Source organism: Gavialis gangeticus, unplaced genomic scaffold (assembly GCF_001723915.1).
Source record: "Gavialis gangeticus isolate Ggan-Ray unplaced genomic scaffold, GavGan_comp1, whole genome shotgun sequence".
NCBI classification, from domain to species: domain Eukaryota; kingdom Metazoa; phylum Chordata; order Crocodylia; family Gavialidae; genus Gavialis; species Gavialis gangeticus.
The window spans coordinates 58,933,180-58,949,277 of NW_017729025.1; the positions used below are offsets into that span (position 1 = coordinate 58,933,180).

Below are 16,098 nucleotides of genomic sequence, written 5' to 3' on the forward strand. Positions count from 1 at the left end.
GGGCAGGGTATTTTTCAAGAGGCAGGGCTACCCTTGCAGCCCTCAAGAGCTCACCAAAACTTGTTAAGGGGCCTCCAGCCAAACTAATTGACCACCCCTGGTTTAGGAGATCTAGGAAGTATCTAGGCTTTTGAGAGTGCTGCCAAAAAAGGCACATAACCTATACTTTTTAACCTTCCTTTCTTGAAAAACAAGGACCAAATCAACAAAAAAAAAAAAGCAAACAAAATATTCTGTGTAGTTTGGTATGCTTATATAGGGAAATAAAACTACATTCTATATTATATAGAAATACATAATATTATATCATTCTATTACATACACATAAATGAATACTACAGATTTACCTTTATATATACTATCAACCAGAAGCATCCAGAAATGAAATAGTGGCAAATAATTCAACTTTTAACTGTAATGCAGCCCAATCTGGGTTGAAACAGCACATCAACACTACATTCAGGGAAGGATGTGACAAATACTATGCTCAAGTAAAGCTTAATGGGAGATATGCAGATCAGAATAATGTAATCCTTCAAGTTGGAACGTGATTAAGGTAATGGGACCAATGCTGTTCTGCTTATTGGAAAAAGCCAGAGGAATGGATGCCATGGGAGAAGTGCAAGTGATCATAAGGAAGCAGATTTTAAAATCCCATTCAAAAGATGGCACCTCCAAGTTTGAAGCCACCACGTGTTCAATGCCTGACTCAGTAAAACGAGTGCCAGCTACTTAGTCACCAGCTCCACTTTTTTTGGCACCTGGGTTTTCCTTGGAAACCTTCCACTGACGTACCAACCAACCCTATCCATCCTGTTTGTTCTGAGATTTAACCAATGAGGGAAAAAATTGTACTCATTTCAAGAGAGAAAATAACATATAATAATAGAATGTGAATAGTTGGCGTCTTAGTTTAAAATAAAGAATACTTTAACAAAGTATGTGTATTATATCTCTATATCTATAAACATACATAGATAGATAGCTATAGTTATAGCTATCTATCTAATAATGTGTAACAGTCAAAGAGTTTATTTCTATAATGCTGTATAAAACTGACCTAACATAAAAAAGCACTAGAGATTATTTTCCACAGCTTACTAAATGTGTGGTTGTAATATACATAAATATTACACTGCTATATAGCGTTATAAATTCTATCTGCTTTGGAATAATTTCATAACATCTTTCTTATAATAACCCCCCCCAGCTATCCTGTAAGAGCTCTTTATTTCAAAACCATCATTATTCTAAACCCATCAACTCTAAAACATTTTTAGTTTTTAGTAAAGAAAACAATTGTAAACAGAGAGCTTTTGTAAGGTAGATAGCTATTACAAAGTTCACTTAGAAAATCAATATAGCATTTTAGTTGGAATTTGCTCATTAAACACCCACAGCTCTAATGCAAATTATGATGGAATGAATAAAGCAAATACATATGCTTCTTTCTTTTTATTAAATGTAAAATCTACTGTTAATTGCATCTGGTATGTCATATAAACTTTTCTCCTTAACTATTAAATGGGAGCTTTTACAAAAGTCATTAGAGATTCTCTTTCTTTGACTTGTATAAATTTCAATATTTGTTCAGTAAAGGTTCACAGCAGTTAAATTACATTAACAAATATTATTAGCTACTATGTAATCCAACTAAGTAAAATACTTATATTGCAGGTAAAACAAATCATTGCGTGTTTACAATAATATTTGGATATGTCCATTTTTAAACAAGCTTATCAAATATCCTGTAATTCTTAGTCAAATGAGAGAGACTCAAAGTAGATTTTTCCCCCAAATACTCAAATTTGTTTAGTAAGCTAATTGTTTTCTAATATGGGAGAAAGTAAATATGAAGAAGATGAACCATACTGAGTATGAGTTTACCAAGTCAAAGCAGTGTACATATTTTCTTAGTTGAACCTGATTCTTTTGGCAAACCTGCATTCCACACTTTTTAAACTACCTTTAAAAATACAGTAGTGTTGGAAATCATTCTAGTTTAAATAGTGGTTCATGATTCTCCAAACAACAGAACTTTGGGGGAAGGGAGGGAGTACTTTCCCAAGAAAGGAATCTGTTTGCCGATTTCCTAAAGGTCATCTGTGTAAATAGAAAACTAAATGGGAAAGGCAAGAAAGAAAAAAATTCTTAGGATTTAAAACAACTGCCTCAGCAAAATCACTTAACAATATTCATATTAAAAAGCGAGATAAAAAGATAAGACCTTATTAATAGAGTGGAAAACATTATTCACAATGCTCTTTCAGAAGTAATAATAAATATTACAATATTCTAATGATTGGATTTCCGTATATTTCACTATTACAAAAAATACAGTGATATTTTAGGATTCTATAAGGTATTTTGCATTACTAGACGTAGACTTCTCAATTTTTTACTGAAAACAAAAAAGCTCCAAAAATTAGAAACAAAAGCTTTAAAAAATTACTGCAGGATTTCACTTTTTTTTTTTTTTTTTTTTTTTACTTTCTCTCGTTAATTCTAGCTGTAATGGTTTATGAGATATTTTCATGGAACAAGAGTGTTAAAAATGCCATAAATAATAATTTTCTGTTGTAGGGCATTAGGGTTTTTTTAGTTTTAGATGTAGTATTCAAGATTAGTGGTTGTTGAACTCTGTGTGACCTAGGATTTTCTTAGCATTTGTTCTGCAATCATCACAGCACTTTAAACAGTTACCCCCCAGTATTGCCATAACAGTAAAAAGACAGTGTACATGACAGGATATATATTTATGATAAAATGCTTGGAGTACCCCAAGTTAAAGTATTTCAAAACTAACTGAAAATAACATTTTGCAAGCACCATAATCTGACCCCTATTTCAAGCTGTATACAACTCTGTATGGAATTAAGGTTTAGTTTGCAGAAAAAATATTTTCTATTCCCCTGCCTTTGAAGATATACTCTAAAGTCACAACAAGAAACAATATGCTTGGTAGAATTGTACTTTGAATTTAAGATTCCTGTAATGAGTTAATTCTGCTCAGTACTTTCCATGAAAGATTGGTCAACTGACATTTATCTGGTGTGGTGGTTGTAACTGTTGTTCCCTCTCTTTTGGGGATGGGAGGGGGAAGAAGGCAGACAATTGCAGGAAGAGAATGAAAATAGAGAAGAAGTTCACCAAGGAATATCTTCCTTTTCAGCTTTGCCATCCCTCTTTCACCATCTCCCACAACACTGGGTTGCAAAAGTGTAGACAATTTCCAAATCTGTTCTAACCAGATAGGCCATTACTATGGATATTTATTTGAAATTACTTCCCAAAAGGAAATTTTCATTTATGAAAAACATTTTCATTATTCATTTATTTTAGAAACCCAAATACATTAACACTTTTTTTTTTAAGTTGGGGTTAATGACTATGACTCTAGCTCTTAATTTAGAAACTGACTTTACTGTAATCAAATAAATGGAAACAGATTCATTACATTGCTGTGAAAGTCATTAAAATGTGCTATCAATCTGTTTCTGCACACACATGTTGCAAAGTGCTGATAATCCCTGGAAATATTCTAAAAGTAAGCGACTTATTCAGCACCCATTGAGGTCAGTGGCAAAACTCCCATGATTTTCATTTTTATTAACATTCTGTGATGTTCTAATATGAAGTAGGCAACTTGGTCAGGTTCTTAAGCTACAATTTTGGAAGCTGCAATCACATATTTTAAGTTTCATCTGGTACCTGGAAATTAGAAGTAAAATGACAAACGGTAATAAGAAAATGGCAAAAAACAACATTTTTGACTGGTCTATACTAGGAGTTAGAGACTACAATCCATTTACATATAAATGTGACACTGTAGATAAAACAATCTGAACAAACACAGATAGAATGCACTGACACCTTTATTGCTCTGTGTTTGTTATATGTATTTAGTGTGTAGTATTAATCTGTTCTTAAATTTCTGATGTTGTAAACACACTGATTTTACTAAAGAGCTAAAATTGCTTAGTTGGCAACTATCAAATGGAGCTCTGTATGGTGTTTTTATTATGTACACAAATCCCTGTTCAGTTAAAAACAAAATGGGGAAATTTGGACATAGACCTTCAGGACTTACCCAACTTGATTATTGTGCAAACTCGTTATCGTACAACTTTAACCCCTCCATTTTCAATATTTCAGAATTCAATCAGCTGTATTTCACACAGCCTATTTTACAAACAACCCCTGCCACCCAAACCCTTGATATCCATCCTATTCAAACTTTTTCTATGAATGACCACTGTTGCCTGAGTACTTATTTCATGAAAAAGGATTAGCAGATAAGGTGGGCTTGCATGCGGCTGTCTACAGATTATGTTCATCTTTGCATTTTATAGTTTGACATGTTATATATAGTTTGTCATGTTATCCCTTAAACAGATGATGATTTAGGATTCCCCCTTTGATTTTAGGGATAGGGGAAAAGAAGAACATTTTTATGTTTTTATTTGACATCCCAGAAGGGGGGAAACACACCCACTCACTATCCAGGCCTTATCAGAAATATAACTGCAAAAAACACCAGATGGATTTTTATGAAAAAACAAAAGCTATAAATGACTTAATATGGTAATATCAATCTTGTTATATATTCAAATTTTAGAGTGTAGAAGGCTATGGCATGTATGCTATTTTTAGAACACTGACATTTTCAATCATTTCAATGTAGACTTTAATACAATTTAAGCTACCAATTTTAGAGCTTTCAGTTTGAGTCACAACAAAATTTATTTTCTGGCCCTTTGATAGGGCAATACACATTTCCATTCAGATAATGCAAATGGATGCTTTTGTCACTTGTAAATATTTTATAAATGCTATTGTCATTTTAAAAATATTTTATGATGGATCAAAAAGTTTTGTAAAACATTAAGAATATATTTACATAATGCAAAGTTAATATAAGAAATCAAAAACGATTATTTATACTGTACACACAAATAATTAAAGAAAAATTGAATAATTAGTGAATGTATAGGTATTACATACTTTTTATAAACATATGATAACATATATATTTAGGCTTATAAACATAAAGGTTGGGAACTACTGAGTTCTTTTGGCTAAAACCCAATATTGGCCTTATTTCAGTTTAATTGGAAGAGGATCTTGAATTCATCTTCTCCATGAGATATCAGGAACCTGGATTTCTGTTTGTACCAAAGGTTAATAAGAAATGTGTCTGCAAAAGTCAAACAGCATTAAATACCAAAAACTGATTATTATTCCACAGGAGTTGTTCTGTCATTCATAATCTCTCCATGCTCCAACCTTCCACAGCTAATCTTTAATGGATGACATGCAAGAAAGAAAAATAACTAACATCTAAAGAGAGGGCTCTAAAGTGGAGCTTTGCAGAAATGTAAAATACTTTTCTTCTGTGCTAGAAGTAACTCCACCTGCTCTTATTGAAGAGATCACTTAAAGTAAGAGGAAATAAGCAATGTTAAATTAAACATTTAATTAATATCCAACTGAATATTTGTTTTCATTTTTGCTGTTGCGAATACACACACAAATTATTTTTACAGTTGACGCAGGTCATTTTCTATGGTGCTATGCACTTCATTATATTCATGTTCATATCTGAGGATTCAAAGAACTTCACAATCATCAATTCTCAATATTATTACACATTGGAACAGATTAAACATTTTACTTCACTGTAGCACTCTTGCTACATTTTTTGAGACACAGGCATAAAAGTAAATGGAATGTAATCAGGAAAGAGTGTCAGAGAAAGGTAGTTTCTTCCATTTTTCATTTTTGAGAGGAAGAAAAATAGGACACAGCTTTAGAAGAGGGGAAATGGACTTCCCAATTACATAAGGCTTAGCACTTAGCTGGTCAATTCCTTTCTGTGTTAACATTCACACAGACAAAAATAAACTGTCAATATTTTTTGCATATATTAATTTATAAGCAGATCCACATAAATGGGGAGTAGAAGGCAGAGCAGCAAATGGTAGGGGAAGAGATCTGACTGGCACTCAGGGGAGTGGGGATAATTTATGACATACCTGGAAAAAAAGTTAGTTCCCACTGGTCGAAGGCAATGGTTCTTAACCTTTATAGACTTTGGGGACCCCTGGTTAGATTCAAAGCTTTCCTCACAACATGCCAACTCTTAGGAATCCATAGTGTCAAAAACTATCCAAGTTTATCTTGTGAATCATGTGCAAGTGTTTGCACAAGTAATAGTGTTAGTATTGTGCCACAACCTTAAAAAGATCTTGTGGCACACCCTGGCTGAGACCACAACAGATTTCTCTTCATGTTGCCAGTCTCCTATTTTGAGAGCACTGCTCCAATCACACACCAATGTATGCCTCAAATACTTGACACATGACTTTATTTTTGTATCACTTTCCCATCACATCTTTTAAACACTTAAGAACTGTACAAGTAAAGGTACAGTTTCCAAAGAAGCCTGTATCTCAGAAAATATTGTCCTAACAGGTATACAGGATACCGGTTTCATTAGCACATACTTTTCCCCTTCTCTCTTCAACAGTTCTCTCCCTCCATGAATTATTCACACTATTTTCTTTTTTTGTTACCTTACCTCTGAATTGCTGCTGACAGCTGAATTTGGAATCAACTGCCAAGAAGGCTAACGGCATACTGGGCTGCATTGGTAAGAGTGTTTGGGCAGGTCAAGGGAAGTGATTATTCCCCTCAGCACTGATAAAGCCACATCTGGAGTATTGTGTTCAGTTTTGGGGCCCTCCACTATAGAAAGGATGTGGACAAATTGGAGAGGGTCCAGTGGAGAGCAACAAAAATGGTTAGGGGGCTGGGCGACATGACTTATGAGGAAAGACAGAGAACTGGGCTTATTTAGTTTAGAGAAAAGGAGACCAAGAGGGGCTTTAATAGCAGTCTTCAACTACCTGAAGGGGGGCTTTAAAGAGGATGGAGCTGGACTGTTCTCAGTGGTGGCAGATGATGAACAAGGAGCAATGGTCTCAAGTTGTAGCAAGGGAATTTTAGGTTAGATATTAGGAAGAATCTCCTCACTAGGAGGGTAGTAGGGGTGTGTGAAATGGGCCATATTCGATTCAGATTTGGCCCAAATCAGGGACAGTGATTCAATTAATTGATTTGGATCACTGTTCCTGATTCAATTTGGCAGAATCCAAATCTGAAGATCCAATGCTGTGAGAATCAGCAATTTGGCCATAGTCACAGCTTTGAATGTTTTTTCTACATACCTCAAGGTACCAGGTGTGGCTCATGAACGCTGTGATGCTAGGGCAGATGGAGTGTCCCACAGAAGTGCAGAGGCCCCCTCCCCCTGTGCTTGTTGGCAAACCCGGAAGTGGACCAAAGGTATTCTGGTCCACTTCTGGGTACACCAGGGAGTGTGCAGGCCCCGCCCCCCCTACATGCCCTCTGCTCAGCAATTGGCTGCAGGGGGATCCTGGGTGCCCCCTAGACCCAGGAGGCACCAGTTGCTGAGCCAGGGAGGCACAGGGGGCCCCCACATGCACTCCCTGGTGGACCCAGAAGTGGACCGGAAATGCGTGTCGGGGCCCCCATAATCCACCCCATCATCTCAGCATTCATGAGCCCCCTGGTACCTTGAGGTATGTAAAAAAACATTTAAAGCTGTGTCTATGTCCGAATCATCAAATCTTTCTGAACCTCTCCGAATTGATTCGGAGGGTTCCAATTTGATTTGGAGAGATTAAATGGTTTCCTGATTCAATTCAGATTTGGAGGTTTGGCCACTTAATTGGGCCAAAACTCTGCTGAATCAAATCAGCAACTGAAGCTTCGCACAGCCCTAGAGGGTAGTAAAACACTGGAATAAGTTACCTAGAGAGATCACGGAATCTCCATCCTCGGAAGTTTTTAAGACCCGGCTAAACAAAGCTTTGGCTGGGATGATCTTGTTGGTGATTGTCTTGCCGTAAGCAGGAGGTTGGACTAGATGACCTCCTGAGATTCCTTCCAGCCCTAATCTTCTATGATTCTATCTTATACAGGGCAAAGGTTTCTACTGTTAATTGTAATAAGCTGATGGTATTTGTTGAAACAGTCTACCCTATCAGTCAATGTTGATTCTTCTGAGAAAGGGTTAAGCCAGTTTGCTGATTCATACAGGCAATACCTTATTACCTCATACAGAGAGGCATGGCTCTTAGGCTCCATCTACACATTATATTTAAGGCATGTTTAACCAGTTAATCACACTTTAAGTGCTCACCTAACCACACATCAATCAATTAATGGTGTGATAAAAAGAGGAATAAGCTACAACCATTACTCCACAAAATGTGTAATAGGAAGCAGCTAGCAAGTTATCATGCCATTAACTGAAAGTGTGGCCAGAGGCCCCTATGGCTTGTCAGTTGATTGGAGCCTCCAGCTGGGAGGGGCCTATGTGCATACCCAAGCCTTGGAGCTAACAGGGCTGCCAGCCACAGGAGACCCCATGTACCCCTGTGGCTAGGAAATGGCAGCAGCTACAATCTCCCAGCTGCAGGGGCACCCCATGCACCCCCATGGCTGGGAGACCAGCTGCTGAAATCTCTCGGATGTGGGGGTGCGTGAGGCTCCCCCTGCACCAGCAATAAGGCATGATAGGATCTAAGGCACAATCATGCCTCCTGCCATCTACATGTTTTGAATATCTTAAAAATGCAATAGTCAATCCAGTGCTAAGTTCCTGCTAATCATACTGCCCCATGTCTTTACACTTACTGTTTAAGGTGCCATGAAGTCATTCTATAAGCAAAATGCTTGTGAGGCCACTTTTCGAGGATAGTGAAGTGACTTTGGTTTACCAAATATAGGACTTAAATGCAAATATCAGGAGAAAAAAGTCCCAAGTCCACTCCAAAAACAATAGGGTAGGATATTTAGGGTGACAGTGTGAGAGCTGGAGAAGCCAGACTACTACATAAAGTTTCTCTTCTGTATCTTTCTCTAACTTAGTTAATAGGCATTCCACTGAAAAACACCACCTGGGAAGTGCACTTCTCTATTTCTGTGACCAAAAGAATGAGTTACTTAACTGATCTAAAGCAGTGGCTTTCAACCTTTTTTCAGTTGCAGATCCCTAAAAATTTCAAATGGAGGTGCAGACCCCTTTGGAAATTTTGAATATAGTTGTAGACCCTTTTGAATGGTAAGTGTGAGCATTCACATACTTTTGACTGATCATAATCATCTTTCACAGACCCCTTGCACATAGCCTATGGGCCCCCAGGGGTCTGTGGACCACAGGTTTAAAACCACTGGTTTAAAGGAATGTAGTTTTTAAGTCATTTTTCAGAAACAGTATGCTGATCACCAGCTTAATCAGCATTTTCAGGTTGCCCCTATTAGACAGTATGGGCTTAGAAATATTGGTCTATTCCTTTCCCTCTTCTCCCCACCCCCCGATGAAATTGTTTCCTTTTCTGGATTACTGGTCTAAGTCTCATCTCCCAAATCAAAATTGGGGAGAAAGAAGTGTGTGCGTCTGCGGAGACATGACCAATCCCACCATAACAAACAAAACCCCAGCAAAAACAACTTGAGATACTTGGGACAGAAAAGGTAACTGAGGACAAAGTCTGGTATAAGGCAAGGACAGAGGGAGAGAGGAAGGCCCTATCTGACAACATATCCTAATTATATATTGCAGACAATTACAAGTGCCTTGTATCACTCTCCTTTCCATTTTTCCTTCTGCTTTTGTTGCTGCCCTACAGCCCTTCAGATATTTGCCCTCTTCCTCTTTATTCCTTCTTATGCAGTGTATGCTTTTCAAGAAGTGAGGACCATAAAACAAGCTTTGGGTATTTGCAACTGAAATCTATGATAGTTTAAAATTCAAAATAGCCTCTTCTTCTGTCTCCATGTTTTCTTGTCCTGCCACAAATTTTAAATGAGCAAAAAACCTCTCAGTTGGAAGGTTACCTTTCTGAAGCTAATTGTAATGTCTCTGGGAGTAGATGGTAAATTTTTTATGGTGTACTGTTGTGATACTGTTTTTTTATATACTTTTGCAAAGTCATTTTCCTATTATGGCTTCCTACTGCCGCTGATAAGAATGAAAACAACCATATTTATTAGCCTCACTCTTCCAGGTGCATACACAGTAGTAATTAAACATTAACAAAGTGCTAGGATTTCATATCCCCCGTCCTCAAATAACTAAACATAAACAAATGAAATAATTTTCCTAAATTTTAAATTCCTTAAAATTTCCATTACTAAAGCCTTTCACTACCTACTAGATCAGTTTCTTAGGTTATTTTTTTTAGAGATATGCACAAACCTCCACTGAATCAAATTCAGTTTGGTTCAGATAACTCCAAATTTCCAAATTATCCCAACCTGAAATTTTTATATTGGTAAAAGAGAGCAAGAAGTAAACAATGCATAGAGGTTACTAATGATCTCTGCTTCCATTTAGATTACAGAAAGACATCCTATTTCTCAGCAATTATTTATCACTATGATTTTGTACTACTTTAATCAGAAGGTGCAGAAGACAGAAAGAGAGTGGGGCCACAAAAGTAGTTATTGCATCATTCAATCCCCGCTGCCCCTCACTGCATTGCGCTACATGGGACAGGGCTCCACCTCAAGCCCTCAGAGGCCCTGATTGCCACTGCTGCAGCTGGTGACTGCAGGGCTTTGTTTGTTTGTTTGTTTGTTTAAGTGCTGGGAGGCTGGGGCTGGGTGGGGGATGGGGCTGGACAGGGCAGTCATGGGGGCTTCTCCCATGGCTCTCCCCACCTGAGGGGAGGCAGGCACAGCTGGAGGAGCCACGGAAGAACCCGCAGCTGCCTGGCTGTGCCTGGCTCTCCCTGGCCAATCCGACTCGGCGCCGAATCTCCAATTCTGATTTGGCCGAATCAAATGGGGAGAGTGATTCGAATCACCGAATCGAATCACTGTCCTCTGAATCAGCCAAATCTGAATTGAATACTTCCCCATTTGCACAGGCCTACTATTCATGCCATATCTTTTTGGACAGGATATCATTCTTATATTTAGAAATATAATCAGAAAATAAAAAAAGAAAACGATTCCCAACAGTTATTTCTTCATGGTTAGGAATTTGACTATATATTTTGTATCTATGGTATTTTTTCAGAGGGTTTAACAAGCAATGAAGATCTACTTTGAATAAGATATTTCTTTATTATACACACAGAAGTAAAACACTGCGCAAACATCCAAAAACAAACATATAACCTGGAATTTAATCCAAACCGTTTGCCTAAAAGTTTGGCAGCAACATAATCAAGATGTAACCACAGTATATACAGAAGATATATTTCTTCTGATTATGCACAGGATGGCTTAGTCAAAAAGAAACTTTACTTCCCAGAACCTTGCTCCACCCCTGCCACAACAAACTGGCCCCAGGCACCCTCTTTTCTATCTGTGGCACACAAAGTAGATCACTCTTACAAGTCCCACATTAAGCAAAAAGTCAACCATCCTTTTTATTGTCTTTAAGCTGGAGCATTTATTTGTATTCTTTTCCACCACTATTTTCCTAGCGATAATGAGTCCCTTCCATACCAGTGTTTTGGACACAGGTATCTGACCTATTAATATTATATAAAAATGTACATTAAGTAGCAATTTTACACTTTGCACCTACTTTAAAAACCCTAATTTTTCTTGAAAATAAACTATGTGAAGTAATTCATAAAATGTTCATGTCCTATTTAAATCATATGGAGGAAGATTTGAAAAATAACAGTCATCTGTCTTTTAGGTATTACAGTATTTATATGTCTCTCTATTAATATTATGCTGGATCTATATAGTATATTGAGGACCCCAAAATTAGAAATCACTACAATGAAGTAGTGCCAGTAGTGCCTTCCAACTTTAAAAACCTTTCACTTTGGAAATCTGTTATAAACCTCATCCTCTGGAGATATACCATCATCAGCGTCATCAGACAAAAATTCATTAACTACCAGAAGAAGAGATTTTTCAAGTAAAGTGCAGGTCTCCAGTTGAGGTGAACGTGTGACTATCTCCCTACAAAGGGGGGGTAGTATTTCTCTGAACAAGCTAAAACAATAAGTGGTATTTGAACTGCTGGTTGAAAGGTAGAGGCACTGGTAATCATTATTTCCCCTTGTTTGTTCAGGACCTTCCAACAAAACAAACAACCTTTTTGTGATTGGATTGACATGGTGTTAACAATGCATTTAATGCCCAAATCAGTATGAATACAGGTAAAGCTCTTACTAATACCAGTACCAGGATGTTAAAGCCACCTATTTTCTAGGCAACTCTAAACAGCCACACACATACAAAAAAGTCAAACCTTCCCTCCTTTAGCAAATATATCTAACATTCACTAGGCCACGTCATATAGCAACCGCAGGTACTGTATGATCTATATGACCATCTGTTAAATGCTTGCCTACTGTACCTGCAGTCTTTTCTGCAATCTTAGCTTCTGTAGCTCTCTCTTGTAGTTCTAAGTCCAGCTTTATTGTCTTCAGCTCCTTGTCCTTTTCAGCCAGCTTATCTTGAAGCTGAATTGAACAAATGGACAATGTGATTCTTTTCAGGTAAATATACTCAATGAGCTCTATTAACCTACAGCAAAATATAAAATTATACACCTCTTCCCAAAATTATTCCCCTCCTTCCAGAGAAAAACAAATACTAAGGAACACAACAGTTGTCTAATGAATCTGTACTGATTTCAACTGCTGAAGAAAAACACACCCTTTTCTTCAACTCTTATTTTCATCTTCTCTGCTCTGTAAAGCAGATAACATTAGTGTCATTTTCATCTGGGATACTGCATCTCAGAAGTTGCTAGCCATGGCAATACTGCACAAAGAAATTCAGAAGCAACAAGGGATGAGTGATGCATCTCATTCCGCAGACTATTGTCACCAGAAAATGCTTTCATGGCAACGTTGTCTCAGCAAACTGAAACGACTGGATGGAATATGTAGGAGTAGCACATTCTTTCATGTATATCTTGCATGCCAAAATGATGCTTGTGGAGGGCCTGTGTTGTATTGGGGCATTTTATGAGTCTTTATTTGGGAGATTTAAGTGAAGTTGTCATTCAATAATAAAATAAATACATCATGGCATGGCCAAAATCTGTCATTGGCTTTGCATATGTGATTCACTGACAAAGGGAACTATACAGATGCCACTGATGATAGGATTTGACTCCAAAATACTGTATTAAAGCAATGAGGTGGCATCAGGGCCTGCCAATGAAGTGGCCTAGAAATACAGCATGGAGATTTGGGGGGCGTTTTTTAAACAAATCTCTCCTTGTGCTTATAAGCATGTAGCAAGTTATACTGAACTGGCATGGTCTGCTTGAGGTGTCTAAGAATGGGCATAAATTGCTTAAAATAGAAGCCATGGAAAGTGCATTTTCACCGTTTGATAATGTGGATGCTTCATTATTTAAATTTCTATACCATCTTAGACTGAAGTACTTTCTACACAACAGAAAAGCAAATAAACAAGACATGCAGAGTGATGCTGGAGGCATTAGATACTAAAATATCACCGATAAAGCACGGAATGGTGGTGAGCTGGAGGACAAAACACTTTCAGAACTCCAGACAAGCTCAGAGTCTCAGAATCCTCCAGATTCCAGAGAGAAAATTTCCATGGAGACTACAATAGAGAATCAGAGGATGTGGGAGTTAAAATGATCTGCACTTGGAATGTACACATTCTCCAAAGTTTCCTTCAAATAGAGTGCGCTATAAAGTAGAGGATGGATCTTGTGTTCTCTAAGTATGTTCTAAAATTATATAAATTTTAAAAATAAATTTTACACTGATTATCATTTTAATTTTGTTATTAGGCAAAGTAATGGGTGGGATTCAGCACACAGAAGACAGAATATTCAAGAGCAAATCATTCAACCTGGGGATATAGAAATGAGGTCATGTTTAAATGACTAACTTCTGTGGGAATTAGGGTACAGTAACAACAAAGCCTGGACAAATATGGTCAGGAAAGAACAATACAATAAGAAATAAAGTTCAGGTCAATCAGCTGTAAAATGTAATTTAATTAAATTGTAGTGCAATTTGAATATGCTAATAAAAAGAGAAAACTTCACTCCACCCTGAGTTCTGCAAATACTTAGGCAGCATGTGTAAAGTTTACAATGACTTCAGTGAGATAACCAAAATGAGTCAAGTTAAGACACTGCATGTTTGCAGGACTGGGGCTTAACATAATCATGTCTACTTCTGAGACTGTCCTTTCTCCCCTCTTGACAAATACTGTAGTTGCAACCTGTAGGAAGATTTCATATTACTAAAATACCATTACTTGTGTGCAATTGTACATGGTACTTTTACTATTAATCCACTATAATAACCTCATAATATAACTTAATTTGCTATTGTCAAATTAATGAATGAGATAGTGCACCACAAAATATGTGATTGCTTACTTAAATGACTTAAATGGTGCTTACTTAAATGACTAATTTAGAAAGTTCTCTAACCTACAGTTGGTCTCCCTGTCCAAAGTGAGATGCACTAAGTTTCTACTGTTATATAACACAAGTTCGCTGTGAGCCTTGATCCATGACTGATTGAAAGCAATTGGAACTTTCCAATTAATTTTAATAGATTTTGGATTAAGTCTTGTATCTCCAAATTTTTCAGGTTCCACAAGTGTAATGAAATGCCAGTAAAATGTAAATGAATGATCCCACTCATCTGCTTATTTTGCATCTCTATGATGCAGAAATTCATGTCACTGATTTAAAAGGTCATAGGAGAGAATAAAAGATTAATTACTTCCCAAGAATCATTTGTTAAATAAATACTAAGAGTCCAAATGACAAGGAAGCTATTGATTAATTTGCTAAAATAAATAGTACACCAAAATTGGGAAAGGTTAAAATGTAGGTTTAGTAGGAAAAAGAAAAATAGCAAGTACTATAATTTGAATATCTCAATTGTACCTTTCTATTGTTTGTTCTCTCAAAGTCCAATTCTTTTAAAAGAAATGAAATATTCATTTCTTTATCTTGGTTGGCAGCATCCTTCCAAGAGGTCACAAAGTCAGAGAGTGCTCTGCCACCTTGTTCTGCAGATCTGTGTTAAAAACAAAACAAAAATACCTTAATCAAATGCTGATCAAAATTGTCCAAATATTCATTACACGTTCAGTTTACAAAATCTAGTTATTTGTTAACAATCTCAGATTTATAATTTATAAAATAACCACATAGATGCATGCTGTCTTTTTTATCATCTCTTAAACCTATTATACTAGTACTATTTGAAATAATAAACAAATTTACTAAAATGTCAGGATATAAAATAAACTAAGATAAATAGGATACGAAGCCTATAAATGGGAAATGCTTAAAGGAAGTAAATATTAAAAAGCTGGGCTTAACCTGCGGTGACAAAGTAATGAAATATCTGAGGATCAAATTGCTGCTCAAACGAAAGCTTATTTTTCAGGAGAATGGACGATGCTTAATGAAATGAAATGAAATGAAAATATTCAGAGATGAGACCAAGGAATTCCTCCTCTACAAAATCGATAAAAAAGATTCTATTATTTCAAATAGTATATTTAGACACAGGTCTTTCTTTTTTTTTTTTTTTTTACCACCCAGAGTATTCTAAAAATCACTTAGCTGAAGACAGAAAAGAGTTAAAATGGGTTCAAAAGATAATTTTTGGAAAGACGCTGAATGGACTTAACTGCTGAAACTTTTTAATGACTATTTTGCTGTTAAACCCTAGTGAGGCAAGCTCATTTGAAGCACAAAATTCTTTTCTGGCTATCACTGCTAGGAGACTCTCTAGCTAAACCAATGACATTAGAATTGAAACTGGTTTTAGTGGTAACAGCAATGACCACAAAACCTTAAGTCTGCCTTTCTACAACTTGTCAAAGCAAGGTTGTTTAAAAATATTGTTGTCCTTCACCTGCTATTTGTAGATAACTTAGATCTTACTTTTAAGTCAGAACCAAGGCAAACTCCTTCACAGTTTAGAGCAGGTATCACACTACAACATTGTACACTCTTTAATTTAGTACCCTGGACATCATCCACTTTTTTGTGCTATTTCCAAATATAACACAAAT

At 36.6% G+C, this 16,098-nt stretch overlaps 1 protein-coding gene across 5 annotated transcripts in view; it reads right to left on the reverse strand.

Moving 5' to 3' along the window:
• MIPOL1 (mirror-image polydactyly 1) overlaps positions 1 to 16,098 on the reverse strand; it is a 448,613-nt gene that overhangs the window by 263,870 nt on the left and 168,645 nt on the right. For all 5 annotated transcript variants that reach the window (XM_019518865.1, XM_019518864.1, XM_019518866.1 and 2 more), the window contains exons 6-7: positions 14,957 to 15,089; positions 12,419 to 12,524 (exon numbers count right to left, since the gene is read on the reverse strand). In XM_019518865.1, the coding sequence (XP_019374410.1) occupies positions 12,419 to 12,524; positions 14,957 to 15,089 (239 nt within the window). The remainder of the gene's footprint in view (positions 1 to 12,418; positions 12,525 to 14,956; positions 15,090 to 16,098) is intronic.